At 53.6% G+C, this 12,576-nt stretch overlaps 1 protein-coding gene across 1 annotated transcript in view; it reads right to left on the reverse strand.

Moving 5' to 3' along the window:
• Positions 1-12,204, reverse strand: part of B4galnt2 (beta-1,4-N-acetyl-galactosaminyltransferase 2) — a 21,575-nt gene extending 9,371 nt beyond the window's left edge. The window contains exons 1-6 of the mRNA XM_004633649.2: positions 11,782-12,204; positions 11,514-11,568; positions 2,801-3,010; positions 2,521-2,658; positions 2,139-2,245; positions 1,636-1,673 (exon numbers count right to left, since the gene is read on the reverse strand). Coding sequence (XP_004633706.1) covers positions 1,636-1,673; positions 2,139-2,245; positions 2,521-2,658; positions 2,801-3,010; positions 11,514-11,527 — 507 coding nt within the window. The 5' untranslated portion in view covers positions 11,528-11,568; positions 11,782-12,204. The remainder of the gene's footprint in view (positions 1-1,635; positions 1,674-2,138; positions 2,246-2,520; positions 2,659-2,800; positions 3,011-11,513; positions 11,569-11,781) is intronic.
• Between the last annotated feature and the right edge of the window lie 372 nt (positions 12,205-12,576).

Genomic DNA, 12,576 nt, shown 5'->3' on the forward strand with positions numbered 1-12,576 from the left:
GGCCAATCAGTCCATGAAGAATGTCATTGCTGGCCATTAGAGAAATGCACACTACAACAGCGCTGAGATTCCATCTTACCCCAGAAACAATGGCTAGAACCAAGAATCCAGCTAATAACAAACCCTGGGGGGCTGCGGGGGAGGGAAGCCCTCCCGCACCGCCGGTGGGGACTGGTACAACCACCGTGGAGATCCGTGTGCAGATTCCTCAAAAAGAACTAAAACTAGAAATTCTGCTTGACCCAGCTATCCCCCTTCTAGGCATCTTTCTAAAAGAGTTAAAGACATCGTGTGACAGTGACCCGTGCACACTCATGCTCAGAACACAACACACAACAGCCAGATCTCGGCCCCTGCCTAGCTGCCGTCCACAGAGGAGTGGGTAAAGAAACAGTGGTGTTTGTATAGAATACTATTTGCCATAAAGAAGGGTAAACTTGGGGCCGGGCAGATGGCTCAGCAAAAAAAAAAAAAAAAGAAAAAGACAAAAAAAGAAAGGCAAACTTGAGTCCTTTCTAAGGCAGTGCATGCACCCTGAGACCAGACGTTAAGTGACAAAAATAGGCTCACAAGCATCAGTACAGCTGGCTTCCTCTTCCATGAGAAACCCAAAGTAGAAATAAATCAAAGAGCAGAATGAAAGATAGATAATAGGAAACAGGAAGAGAGATCTTCTGCAAAAGGGAAGAAGAGGGGGAATGGAGGTGAAAGCATTAAGATGTGTTATGGCCAGGTATGGTGGCCATCCCAACACTTGGGAGGCTGACGCAGGAGGATCTCTGAAAGTTTGAGGCAGCTTAAACTACATAGCAAGGCCCTGTTTCAAAAATTAAGCAAAAGGGGGCTGGTGAGATGGCTCAGTGGTCTAAAGCGCCTATTTGAACAAGCTTAGCAAAGCAAAGGGACCACGGTTCAATCCCCCAGCACCACATGCCAGCCAGCTGCAGCCCCTGGTGGGCTGAGCTGGCCACACACACACATAAATAAAATTAAAAAAAAAATTAAGCAAAAGGGGGCTGGGGAGATGGCTCAGTAGAATAAGCACTTGCCTGGCTAGTGCAAGGGCCTGAGTTCAATCCCCGGTTCTGCCAAAAATAAAATTAAGCAAAAGGGCGGGCCAGATAGCTCAGTGGATTAAAGCACCTGCTTAAGCAGATGCAGGGACCGGTTTGATCCCCGGCATGTGCCGGCCCAGGGTGCACTGAGATGGCCATTGAGACTGGGCATGGTGGTGCACATCTGTAATCCCAGCTGTTGGGAGGCTGAAAACAGGAGGATCACTACAAGTCTGATCTGTTCAGTGAGTCCCTATAGACCCTGTGCCAAATACACTTAAAAAATAAGCCCAGAGGAAAGGAGTGCCCAGCATGGGTAAGGGGGGGGGCATGGAAAAGGAGACAAAGGCCACAGCCTTTGGTGGTGGCCTCTGCAGTAGCACGGTACCTCCTGGGTTTCTTTGTCCCCTCCCTTCCTGTTTCCTGGGCACAGGGATCCAGCCAGGCAGCCCTGGGCTGAGACCTGGAGGAGCCCAAGCCAACCCACTCTCTAGCTCCAAGTTGCTCTCGGGGTACTGCAGCCTTGACAGGAAACTCTCACTGTCTCCGGGGTCCTTGGGCTGGAGGATGGGGCGCTTACCTCATAGACCGGGGCATCCGGCCCTTCGAACTGGAGACCTGGCGCCATGGGGGAGAGGAGAGAATTGCTATCAAAAAGGACCCCAGAGCTCTCCCCTCCCTCACAGACACATCCCTGAGAGCCCCTGAGTGTCACCTCCTAGGCACATGTTAGCAGCCACTCCCGGCCACCATGGCTGCCAGCGGCACCATCCTCCATTCGGTGCCTGAGACCCCAGGGCCCTTCTGGATTTGGGTGCTGTGAGTACCTGCTGCCCAGAGGCCATCTCTGTCCCCGGGAAGGCGACAGCAGGTGTGAAGGGGTTTCCCCTTAGAGACAGGAAGTAGAGGCACGCCTGCCATCCCGGCAGGGAGGCTGGGACAGGAGGACCCCCAAAGCCAGCTTCCCCCCAAGGTCCTTAGAGGCACACACATTTGCACCCCAAGAACAACGGCTTCCTTCAGCTCTTGTAGCTCCCGGTCGTGGCCGCACGAGGGCGCTGTCTCCACGGACGCCGCGCCTACCTGGGATGGGCACTGTGTGCAGGGGCATCACGGCCAGGCCATGCACCGGGTACCCGAAGGGCAGGTTGGGCTGGGCCAGCAGCGGCGGGGGCTGGGGCAGCCCCTCTCTGCGGGAGAAGCGGATGTGAGTGACAGCCCTGACGCTCCCGGGGGCCCTTCACGCTCCCCAAGACAAAGCCCACAGCTCATTCCAAGAGGTACTGAGGCGATTTAAAGCAAAACATTTTTGAAAGCACAGTCCACAGGCTCGGGGAGCTGAGGCAGGAGGATCGCCATGAAAAGAAAAAGAAAAAAGGAAAGCTGAAGCCCTCAGTCCGCTCCGCCTGGGCTCCCGCTCGCCCCACGCGCTGCTCCCGCACCCAAGCCGGCCCGCTGGCTTCACCTCCTCTGGAAGTGCTGGTACTCGGTGCGCCTCCTGGCGTCCACCGTGGGGAGGTCGCTGTCCTTGTAGGCCCTCCGGAAGTTGAATCCTCCCTGACTCTGCATGTTTTCGCACGTGCACTGGTTTTTAGGAAACAGCCTAAAACAAGCGAGAGCCGGGTGAGGTGTCGCACGCCTGCGACCCCAGCACCCCGGGCTGGGGCTGCATGGCGAGACCCTGACTCGAGCAACAACCCCATAAGGGCACCGCGGGACCCTGCGCAGAGCGCTCGGGGACGCACCAGAGCCCATCGCGGGAGAAGAGGCCCCGGATGCGCTGCTCGGGCAGGAGGCTGAGCGAGGCATCCCCCGGGGTGGGCGGCAGCGGGCGCCCCGGCTCGACGCTGGGCAGCACAGCTTGAAGGAAGCCACTTCTGAGCAGGATGACAAGGACACCAAGGCCGAGTCCGAGGAGCACCACCAGCCTCCTGAGGAGCCATAGGAACCTGAAGCTGCGGGGACACAGAGAGCGGAATTCAACTCTTTGCCGAGGGTGGAGCTGGGCCTCTGCACAGGCTGAGCGAGCCGCGCGGGGGCGCACCCACCTCCGCTGAGACACACCCCCCCCTTCTTTTCCTAAGACAGTCTCACTGCGTAGCCCAGGCTGGCCTCCGACTCACAGCAGTCATCCTGCCCAGCCTCCTCGGTGCTGGGATGCTTCTCCTGTCTTTAACAGATGAAGGTCCAAGATATATAAAGCAAGCTGAGTGTGGGGAGGCACACCTGTCATCCCAGCACTTGGGAGGCTGAGGCAGGAGGATTGTCACATTTGAGGCCATCCTGCTGGGCTACATAGTGAGCTCAGGGGCAGACTGAACTATACTGCAAGAACTTGTCTCAAAAAGGGGGGGGGGCTGGAGAGATAGCTCAGTAGATTAAGCACTTGTAGATTAAGCACTTGCCTGGCAAGCGCAAGGTCCTAAATTCAATCCCTGGTACTGCAAAAAAAACAAACAAACAAAAAAAAAAAACAAAAAACAGAAAGTTGGGGTGGGGGAAGATAGCTCAGTGGAATAAGCATTGCCTGGCAAGCACAAGGTCCTGAGTTCAATTGCCGGTTCCGCAAAAAAAAAAAACCCTGGCCATAGTCAGTACATAAAGCTGCAATAAAACAGGACCAGTTCAATCACACATCCACCATGTTACCCAAAGGCAGCCTTGTGCCAAGCCACCTCCTCAGCCACATGGAAATTGTAAGAAGGTCTCCAAGCAACTCCAGCTGTAGTCTCAGCACTTGGGAGGCTGAGGCAGGGGGACTGCTGCGAGTTTCAGGCCAGCCTGCACTCCACAGAGAGACCTTGTCTCCTCCTTTAGCTCCATTCTGCACCTGGACTGCTTCCCAACTCCTGGTCCTGCCGACCAGCACCCAGCACCCACCTTGGGTCACCTCTAGAACTCTCTCTGCCTTCACATTCATTCCCATGCTAGGATGCTACTCACAGTGAGGAGATTCCGAGGCCGGAGGGTACACACCTGGAGTCCCGCGTACTCACTTGAGACCAGCCCGGGGCCATCAACTAACCAGACCCTGGCTTAAAACCAGCTGTTTGACTTGGCTTAATTGCACAGTAGCTCTTCCTTGAACATTTGCTTTTCCAATACTGGAATTTGAACCCAGGGCCTTCACACTGACTTGTATCCCCAGCCCTTCTTGTTTTTTATTCTTCTTCAAGACAGGGTCTCATTAAGTTGCTAAAGGCTGAGCTGGAACTTGTGATCCTCCTGCCTCAGCCTCCCAGAGAGGCAACGATACAGGGAAAAAAACTGGTCTTGGGTGGGTGACCTCCAAATGACATAGGGCTCTGGACCTGACCTGCACAAGTTCGTGTTCTCTAAAACCGAAGAATGAATTCTAGGAACAAACAGAGGCTATGAGTAGAACATATTTATTGAGAGAAAGAAAGCTCCTGTCCTGAGAGAGGGACAGGAGGGGGGGGGCGAGCGGGTAGTTCCTCCCAGGAAGTTGTCTCTTCTTTTTTTTTTGGCAGAACCAGAGAATCAAACTCTGGCCCTTGCACTTGCCAGGGAAGCACTTATTCCACTGAGCCATCTCCCTGGCCCCCAGGAAGCTGTCTCTTGCAGGGACTTTTATAGAGGAAAACCATGTGGCGAGGCGGGTCTAAGGTGGCGGAGAAGACATGGGAGCTCGCTTAGCTGGGCAGGAGGTGGGACAAAACCATGGTCAACCAATGAGATTACAAGCACCATTGCTCAGGTAAAATTGATTAAGTCCAGTATCAAATGGGAAAGCGAGTCACGTAGCAAGCGGGCACGAATAGGGAACAGGGTCTCTTCCTGTTGGGGGTTGGGCTAGTGACTCATCTGGGCTCTTCCAAGGTGATTGAAACTGTTTAGGACGTCAATCCCTGATGCCCATCCCTAGGGAAGTATGTTGCTGTGCTTCCTCTTTGTCTTGGTCTTCAGGTGTGGCCCGTACGGGAGTGTCTGTCTCTTCCAAGCTGCAGAGTCGCCTCGTCTTCCATCTTGTCTCCTTGAGGGCCTGGCCCTGTCTGCCTGCCTACGGTATTTCTATCTAACTCGGCTGCCTACAACAGCAAGATTATGACTATGCTATTACTTTTTGTCAGATGTTCAGAAACTTTTTATAATTTTTAAGTTGTTTTAGCTATGAGAACAAAGCATTGCTATCTATTAAATCCAAGGGCATGGGGGCTGGAGAGATGGCTCAGTGGTCTAAGGCACCTACTTGGAACAAGCTTGGCAAAGCACAGGGACCGCGGTTCAATCCCCCAGCACCCCATGCCAGCCAGCCGCGCCCCCTGGTGGGCTGAGCTGGCCACACACACACACACACTAAATAAACGTAAAAATAAATAAATAAATGATTATTAAAAAATAAATAAATAAATCCAAGGGCAGATCCTGGTTCAAAACAACTAAGCAGCCAACAACATTGGAGAGGCTGAGGCAGGACAACCACCAGGCATTCAAAGCCAACCTGGGCTGTACAGTGAGATCCTGTCTCAAAAGCAAACCAAAACAAAACCAAACCCCAATTAACAAACAAGCCAATGAAAATCAGTGAGCTGCGGTGCCAAGGCGCTCCAGTAGTGGCCTACTTGTCCTACCATGTGGGGGTCTCACTGCCCACTCCCGGATCTGTCCAAGGCTGCCAGCTGGATCCAGGTGAGCTACATCCGGGTTACTTCCTGGCCCACCTGCCGCGTTTGTCCAGGTAACCACATTGTACAATTAACGGTCTAGGGTTAGACTTTAACCAGGTTTAATGGGGACTATTTTTGGTCTCCTGTCGTCTCATGGTGCTCACTTATGAACTTGGTTTTGAAAACCTACCGCACATGAAAGTACATGTTCTAATGGTTCTAAAACAAAAAATGAAAGGCTTAGCATTCACTAAATGCTGATTTTTGGATGACAGGGCCTAGAAAAGTGGAGAAGACAATTATTTTAGTAAAAAATATCTTTTGTATCCACAGAACACATAGAATATGCCCTTGGATTTAGTAATGTTTGAAAGACAGCAACATTTTTTTAAAAATGTATTTATACAGAATCTACAGGATCTCACTACACAGATCGGACTCATAGTAATCCTCCTGTTTTCAGCCTCCCAAGCGCTGGGATTACAGGTTCACACCACTACCCCTGGTCTCAGTTGCCGTGTCAGCTGCCCCTGGGGCATGGCCCACACTGCCCGCTGCGTACAATACTTTGTTGACGTTTTTCTTTTCTTTTTATTTTTTTATACCAGGGATTGAACTCAGAACCTTGAATTTGCCAAGAAGGTGCTATGCTGCTGAGCTACATCCTTGGCCCTAACGATGCTTTGTTATCGTAGCTAAAAGAACTTCAAAATTATAAAAAGTTTCTGAATGTCCAACAAAACTTAACACAGAATGTGCCCATAATCTCTCAAATTCCAGCTCAGCCTTTAGCAACTTAATAAGACCCTGTCTTGGGGCTGGTGAGATGGCTCAGTGGTCTAAAGCACCTACTTAGAACAAGCTTAGCAAAGCACAGGGACCGCGGTTCAATCCCCCAGCTCCACATGCCAGCCAGCCCTGCCCCTGGTGGGCTGAGCTAGCCACACACACACACACACACACACACACACACACACACACATATAAATAAATAAAAAAATTTTTTAAAAAAAGACCCTGTCTTGAAATAAAAATAAAAGGGCCGGCGAGATAGCTCAGTGGACTAAGCACCTGCTTAGGCTTGATCCCCAGCACCACATGCCTTGCCGGGTGCACTGAGCCAGCCTCCAAGACCAGGCATGGTGGCGCCACCTGTAATCCCAGGGCTCGGAAAGCTAAGACAGGAGAATCATTAGGAGTCTGAGCTGCGTAGACCCTGTACCATATACATAAAATTAGGAAGATAAGAAGGAAGGAAGGAAGGAAGGAAGGAAGGAAGGAAGGAAGGAAGGAAGGAAGGAAGGGAAACGAAACCCAAAGAGGCTACAGATGTAACTTGGAGTGCAGACCCTGGATTCAATCGCCACTACTGGGCAAAGAAATATTCAAGAAAGGGGCCACCATGCAATAAAGTGGGCAAGCGCAAGGGTCTGAGTTCAATCCCTGCTTCTGCAAAAACAAATAACAAAAACAAAAAACAGCAAAACATGGAAAGAACTCTGCCAGTCCATTCTCCTCAGGGGGCCAAGGCTGTCAACTCAGGTTCCAGGGATTCCAGGGTGCAGAGACTGAGCTGGAAGTGGAGGCAGCCAGAACCGGAATTCAGCTTCCTCTTGGCGGCAGAGGGCTCCGGTTCCCCATAAAGGACCACAATAACAATGTCAGTCCAGCCCTGTGCACCCACCAAACCAAGTGAGCAAGGCTTGCCTTTTGCTTTACAAATAAACTTCATAACGAGCTGGGTGTGGTGGGCACACCTGCCATCCCAGCACTTAGGAAGCTGAGGCAGGAGGATCGCCTTGAATTTTAGGCCAGCCTGGGCTACACAGTGAGTAAAGGACAGCCTGAACTCCATGGTGAGACCCTGTCTCAAAACAAAACAAAAGAAAAACAAAAAACCTTCATGCCATCTGTGGGCTTTACCGTCGTAACCCCTCTGTGAAGCAGGACAGCAAAAAAGAGCCCGAGGAGACAGCTAGGCAGCCGGCAGTCCCAGCTCCTAAGGGGACCAAGGAGAGAGTTCAAGGCCAGTTCAGGCAATGTACCACGCGCCTTTTAACCAAGTTAAAACAAAGAAAAAAGAAAACCAACACCTACGAGAAAGGCAGAACTATTTAAATATGCATTAAAACGTTAAAGGTACCTGCACAGGGAAGACCAAGAATCAAGGCAAGACGAGGATGCTCCTGAGAAGTAGGGAGCGGACAGGGCTGTGACTCCGCAACCAAGCGCTCGCCCAGAAGTACCAGACAGATGCTGGCTCTATGCCCGGGACGGCGACAGAAAGAGACAGAGGCGAAGACCCGGGATGCGACGGGATTAGGACAGGGGTAGCGTGGCGGCTCGGGTGGGCGGGAGCGCCGCGGCAGCCGCACGCCGACCCTGGAGAGGTCGCGGCGGGAGGCTCTGGCGGAGGCGCGGTCGGGAGGAGAGGACGGCCCGCCGCGGTGGGCGTCTCGGCGGGGGGCGCCGAACCTCCTCCCCTTGCGCTTGCTGCATGACTCGCGGATCCACTTGATCCCCATTTAACCAGTATGACCCAAGCGGCTAGCCTTGTTGTCACCCACGGTTCAGTCCCAGCTCACCCCCGCCTTGTGGCTTCCCATTGGCTCGATATTACTAAGCGACTACTCTTTTTTGGTTTGGTTTGTTTTTTGGCGGAACCGGGGATTGAACTCAGATCCTTGAGTTTGCCAGTCAAGCGCTTATCCTACTGAGCCATCTCCCCGGCCCCTAAGCGACTACTCTTGTAATTTATTTTTATTTTTTTTCCTTTATTATTATAAGTATTATTAGTTTTTTTGTTTGTTTGTTTGTTTGAGACAGGGTCTCGCTACGCAGCTCAGGCTGGCCTTGAGCTCACTTTGCAGCCCAGACTGGTCTAGAAATCACAACGATCCTCTTGCCTCAGCTTCCCGCGGGCTGGGAGACACTCGTAGTCCTACTTATTGGTTACAGTGCAGTCCCAGCTTAAGCCTGCCTCACCTGGCGGTTCTGCTCCAAATACCTTCAGAAGCAGGGCAGTGGGCAACCCACTTCCCAGGCCCCCCTTTGATTCTCTTAGGGGGACTTTTCTTTCAATAAATTGTTCCTACTCTTAACCTCTATCGTTTCTAGAATCCATTCTTCAGTTCTAGACAGCATGAAAGCGGCCTTTTGGACACGGAGCAGCGGCATACACCTGTCATTCCAGCACTCAGGAGGCTGAGGCAGGGGGAATCACCCTAAGTTTGAAGCCAGCCTGAACTACATTGTGAGACCCTGTCTCAGAAAAACCAAAACCGGGCCAGGGAGATAGTTCAGTAGAATAAGCGCTTGTCTGGCAAATGCAGGGTTCTGAGTTCAATCCCTGGTACTGCAAAAACAAAGAAACAACAACAAAACCCAACCAAACACACTAGAATTACTGAATTTCCTTTTTTTTTTTTTTTTTTTTTCAGAACCAGGGACTGAACTCAGGCCCTTGTGCTTGCCAGGGAAGCACTTATTCCACTGAGCCATCTCCCCTGCCCCTTCCTGAGCACTGGCTTCCGTGTGATAAGCAGCCCACCTCAGCTTGGTAACACTCTCGGACTGGGACAGAAGAATAAAACTAGGCAGAAGAAGACGAAAACAACTACAAAAACGCTGAAATTTCAGAATACACACTACATGCGCAGTTAATTCTCTCTCCCTCTCCCTCTCCCTCTCCCTCCTCCCCCCTCTCCTCCTACCCCCCCCCCCCCCCCCCCCCCCCCCCCCCCCCCCCCCCCCCCCCCCCCCCCCCCCCCCCACCTCTCTCTCCTCTCCTAGAAGCCTGAGCAATTCCCTTTCACCTGGAAGGGGGCCCAGCTCTTTTGTTTTTTTCATTTGCAAATGAGCCTCTGCCACCTGTGAAGAGGTCACCTTGGCGCCTAGGAGCTGGGATCGTTTCCCCTTCGAACCGTGCCGCTTCCCTGTCATCTCACCGCGGGGCCTCCCCGCCACTCCACAGAGGATATCGCACCCCGCTGGAGGCATCCCAAGACCCTACTCCTGACTGCGGGTCTCGGTTCTCTGAGGCCCCAAACCCCACTACTGAGTTCACCCTAAGTCACTCCCTGACAACCCGAGCCAAGCCGCTGCCCGGGAGCCTGCGACCTACATACAGAAGGGTGAGCTAGGCTCCCGCCGTAGCCTCGGGGATCTTCTCAGAGCCAGCAGGGCAGCAGAGGTGACAAGAGGCTTGCTATGGGAGGCAGCACCCTGCCGGGCCTGGCTGGGGAGCCAGGTGAAGAGGAAGCAAAGGCACCATCCCAGCCTTCAACTTACTGTAATTATTTTTCATTAAAACATAACCATGCTGGGCTGGCGACTCACACCTGCAATCCCAGCATTATGGACAGTTTAGGTACAAATGTTACAGGCAGTCAGGTAGGCCTGGGCCCACGACAGAGAGAAGACAGAGGTAAAAAGCCCCACGACTCTAGCCCCAGGGGGAGGCCAGGGCTTAAGAAAATAAAAGCCCGGCATGGTGGTGCACACCTGTCATCCCAGCACTGGCGAGGCTGAGGCAGGAGGATTGCAGGTTCAAGTCACACCTGAGGAGCCTCCAGAGCCCCTATTTCAAGATAAAATCTAAAAACAACAACTAGGGCTAGAGGTGTAACTCAGTGGCAGGGCATTCTTGAGTTCAATTCCCCAGTCCTGCGAAAGAGAAAGGAATCTAAAAATAACAGAACAAAAATAAAAAAACAGAGGGGGGCAAACCACTGGGTGTAGTGTTTTGGGGCAATGGAAATACAGCTTGGATTTGCACAGGAGATGCCTGGGGGGTCAATCCCCCGTACCAAACCAAACCCAGATACAGCACCCCACTTTCTGGAATGGCATGGGCTGTGGATCAGCGCAGAGTGGCCGAGTTAATTCTAAATCCCTCCCAGCTGCCTCTCCAGAGCGGGCCCCACCCAGGGCTGGGCGTGGGGGCTCTGGGAGGGAAAGCCTGTCCCCAAGTCCGGCCTGGACGTGGACTTCCTCAATGCTGTAAGAAGTCATCTCTCACACACGCTTGCATTTTTCCAAGATAACTTCCTTGTCAATATTGAATGAGTTCTAGAGTTCGAAAAAGGCAAAGAAAATAAACTTGGGGGTCTAAAAGAGAGCACAACCTGTATTTCTCAGCTTCCTTTGTAGTTCAACAAAATTAATTTACCCCAGGTGCAGTGCAGACGCTTATAACCCCCTTCTCTGGAAGCTGAGGCAGGAGGGTCGAAAAGGTGAGCTTAACCTTGATAATTTTGTTTCTGGAAAAGGGCTGCAGCCCAGGTTCAATTTCTCCTCTCGATGGATGTGTAAAAACTGGGCCAGAGAGATGGCTCAGTAGAGTAAGCACTTGCCTGGCAAGCACAAGGGCCTGATTCTGCCCAACAGAAAAGAAAAAGAAAATGTGAAAATGAGAGTACGCTTCTCATGCCCGCCTCCCTCCTGCGCATTAGGTTAGCCCTGGGGTGCTCCTTGGCTCCCACCACCACGGAGACGACGCCCACTCAGCCTCCAGGCTGCGCTGGGCTGGAGAATCCTACTTTCCACCACATCCGGACCTGTCGCTGGCGATTTCCAAATCTGCTGGGACGCAGGCGGCGCAGGGACACTGCCTGGCTCCACGTCCCGGAGAGCCTCCTGTCCCCGCTGCAGGCCCTGCGCGCAGGAGGTCCTGTTGCCCCCTCTCGTACCCCTAGACCGGGTCCCAAATTTTGTACTGAACGGACGGGGGCTGCGACAGCCACCTCCGCGGGGACCAAGGTGAACCAGTTCATTCGCCCACCGAGGGAAGCGCGCCCGCTCCAGCGCGGGGCGTTGCGGGGACACTCACCCGCCAGAAGTCATCCCGGAGCGTGCGACCACTCCGCCAGCTGTGCCAAGCAGGTCTTCCCGGAGCCGGGCGGGGAGGAAGCGGCCAGGATTAGGGCGGCGCCGCCGCGCACCCCACCCTCCCTTGGCAGAGCCCTGGGTCCCTGGCGCAGCCCACGCCTGTGTCTCCTGGTCAGTCCCTCTGATCGTCCCCGCGGAAAGGACCGCAGTGACCACTGCTCCCCGGAGACAGAGACCTGAGCTTTGTCTAACGCGGGGTCATTTATCACCTAAGTGGTGCGTGCAGGACTACGCCCCACTTTCCAGACAGGAAGCAGGCAGAGCGGAGCCGGCAGCTGGCAGGGGAAGGGGGTGGGCTGAGGGCGGAATCTGGGCTCTCTGTGCGCGCAGGAGGCCACTGCCCAGACCCCGGCCACCTGGGTGGTTCCACAGCATAGACCTGTGGCTGGTGACCTGGTGGCTTCCGCACCTTACCCACACCTGGGTGGGGCGGAGGCTGAGCAGAGAGCTGGACCAGGCGCCGGCTTCTCCTCTCACTCCCAGCCGGATCTTGTCAGGCTGAGGGCGCCTCGCACCGCGCGGTTCACCAGGATGCGCACTGAACAAGCTCCGCAGCGCAGCTATCGTCGGCGGGCTTCCCAGATACCATCTTGGGCCACCCCGTCCTTCTCCGCCGGTCGTCGGGCTTCTCTCTCCCCCTGACACCAACACAGCTGTCGTGTCGCCCTGTTGCGGCGGGCCCGCCTTGTCTTTTTGCCTAAACCGCGTCCAGCCTTCCACGCCAAGGCACAGCTTGCAGAGAAGTGCTGGCCTTTGGCCCAGCCCCTCCCCCACCCTGCCCCCAGGCCGGCTCCCGAGACCTGCAGGACCCAGGGAAAATCTGGCGGCTGAACTTTGGGCTGTAGTCACATACCACAAATACCTACTAGTGACCATAAAAAAACAAATTAAAAATAAAATAAAAAACAGGCAAATGGTGGTATTAAAAAAGAATTTATGAGTCCGGGTGTGTAGGCGCACACATGTCACTCCAGCGCCCATAAGGCTCAGGCAGGAGGGTCGCC

This window comes from Octodon degus, unplaced genomic scaffold (genome assembly GCF_000260255.1).
Source record: "Octodon degus isolate 3935 unplaced genomic scaffold, OctDeg1.0 scaffold00056, whole genome shotgun sequence".
NCBI classification, from domain to species: Eukaryota; Metazoa; Chordata; class Mammalia; order Rodentia; family Octodontidae; genus Octodon; species Octodon degus.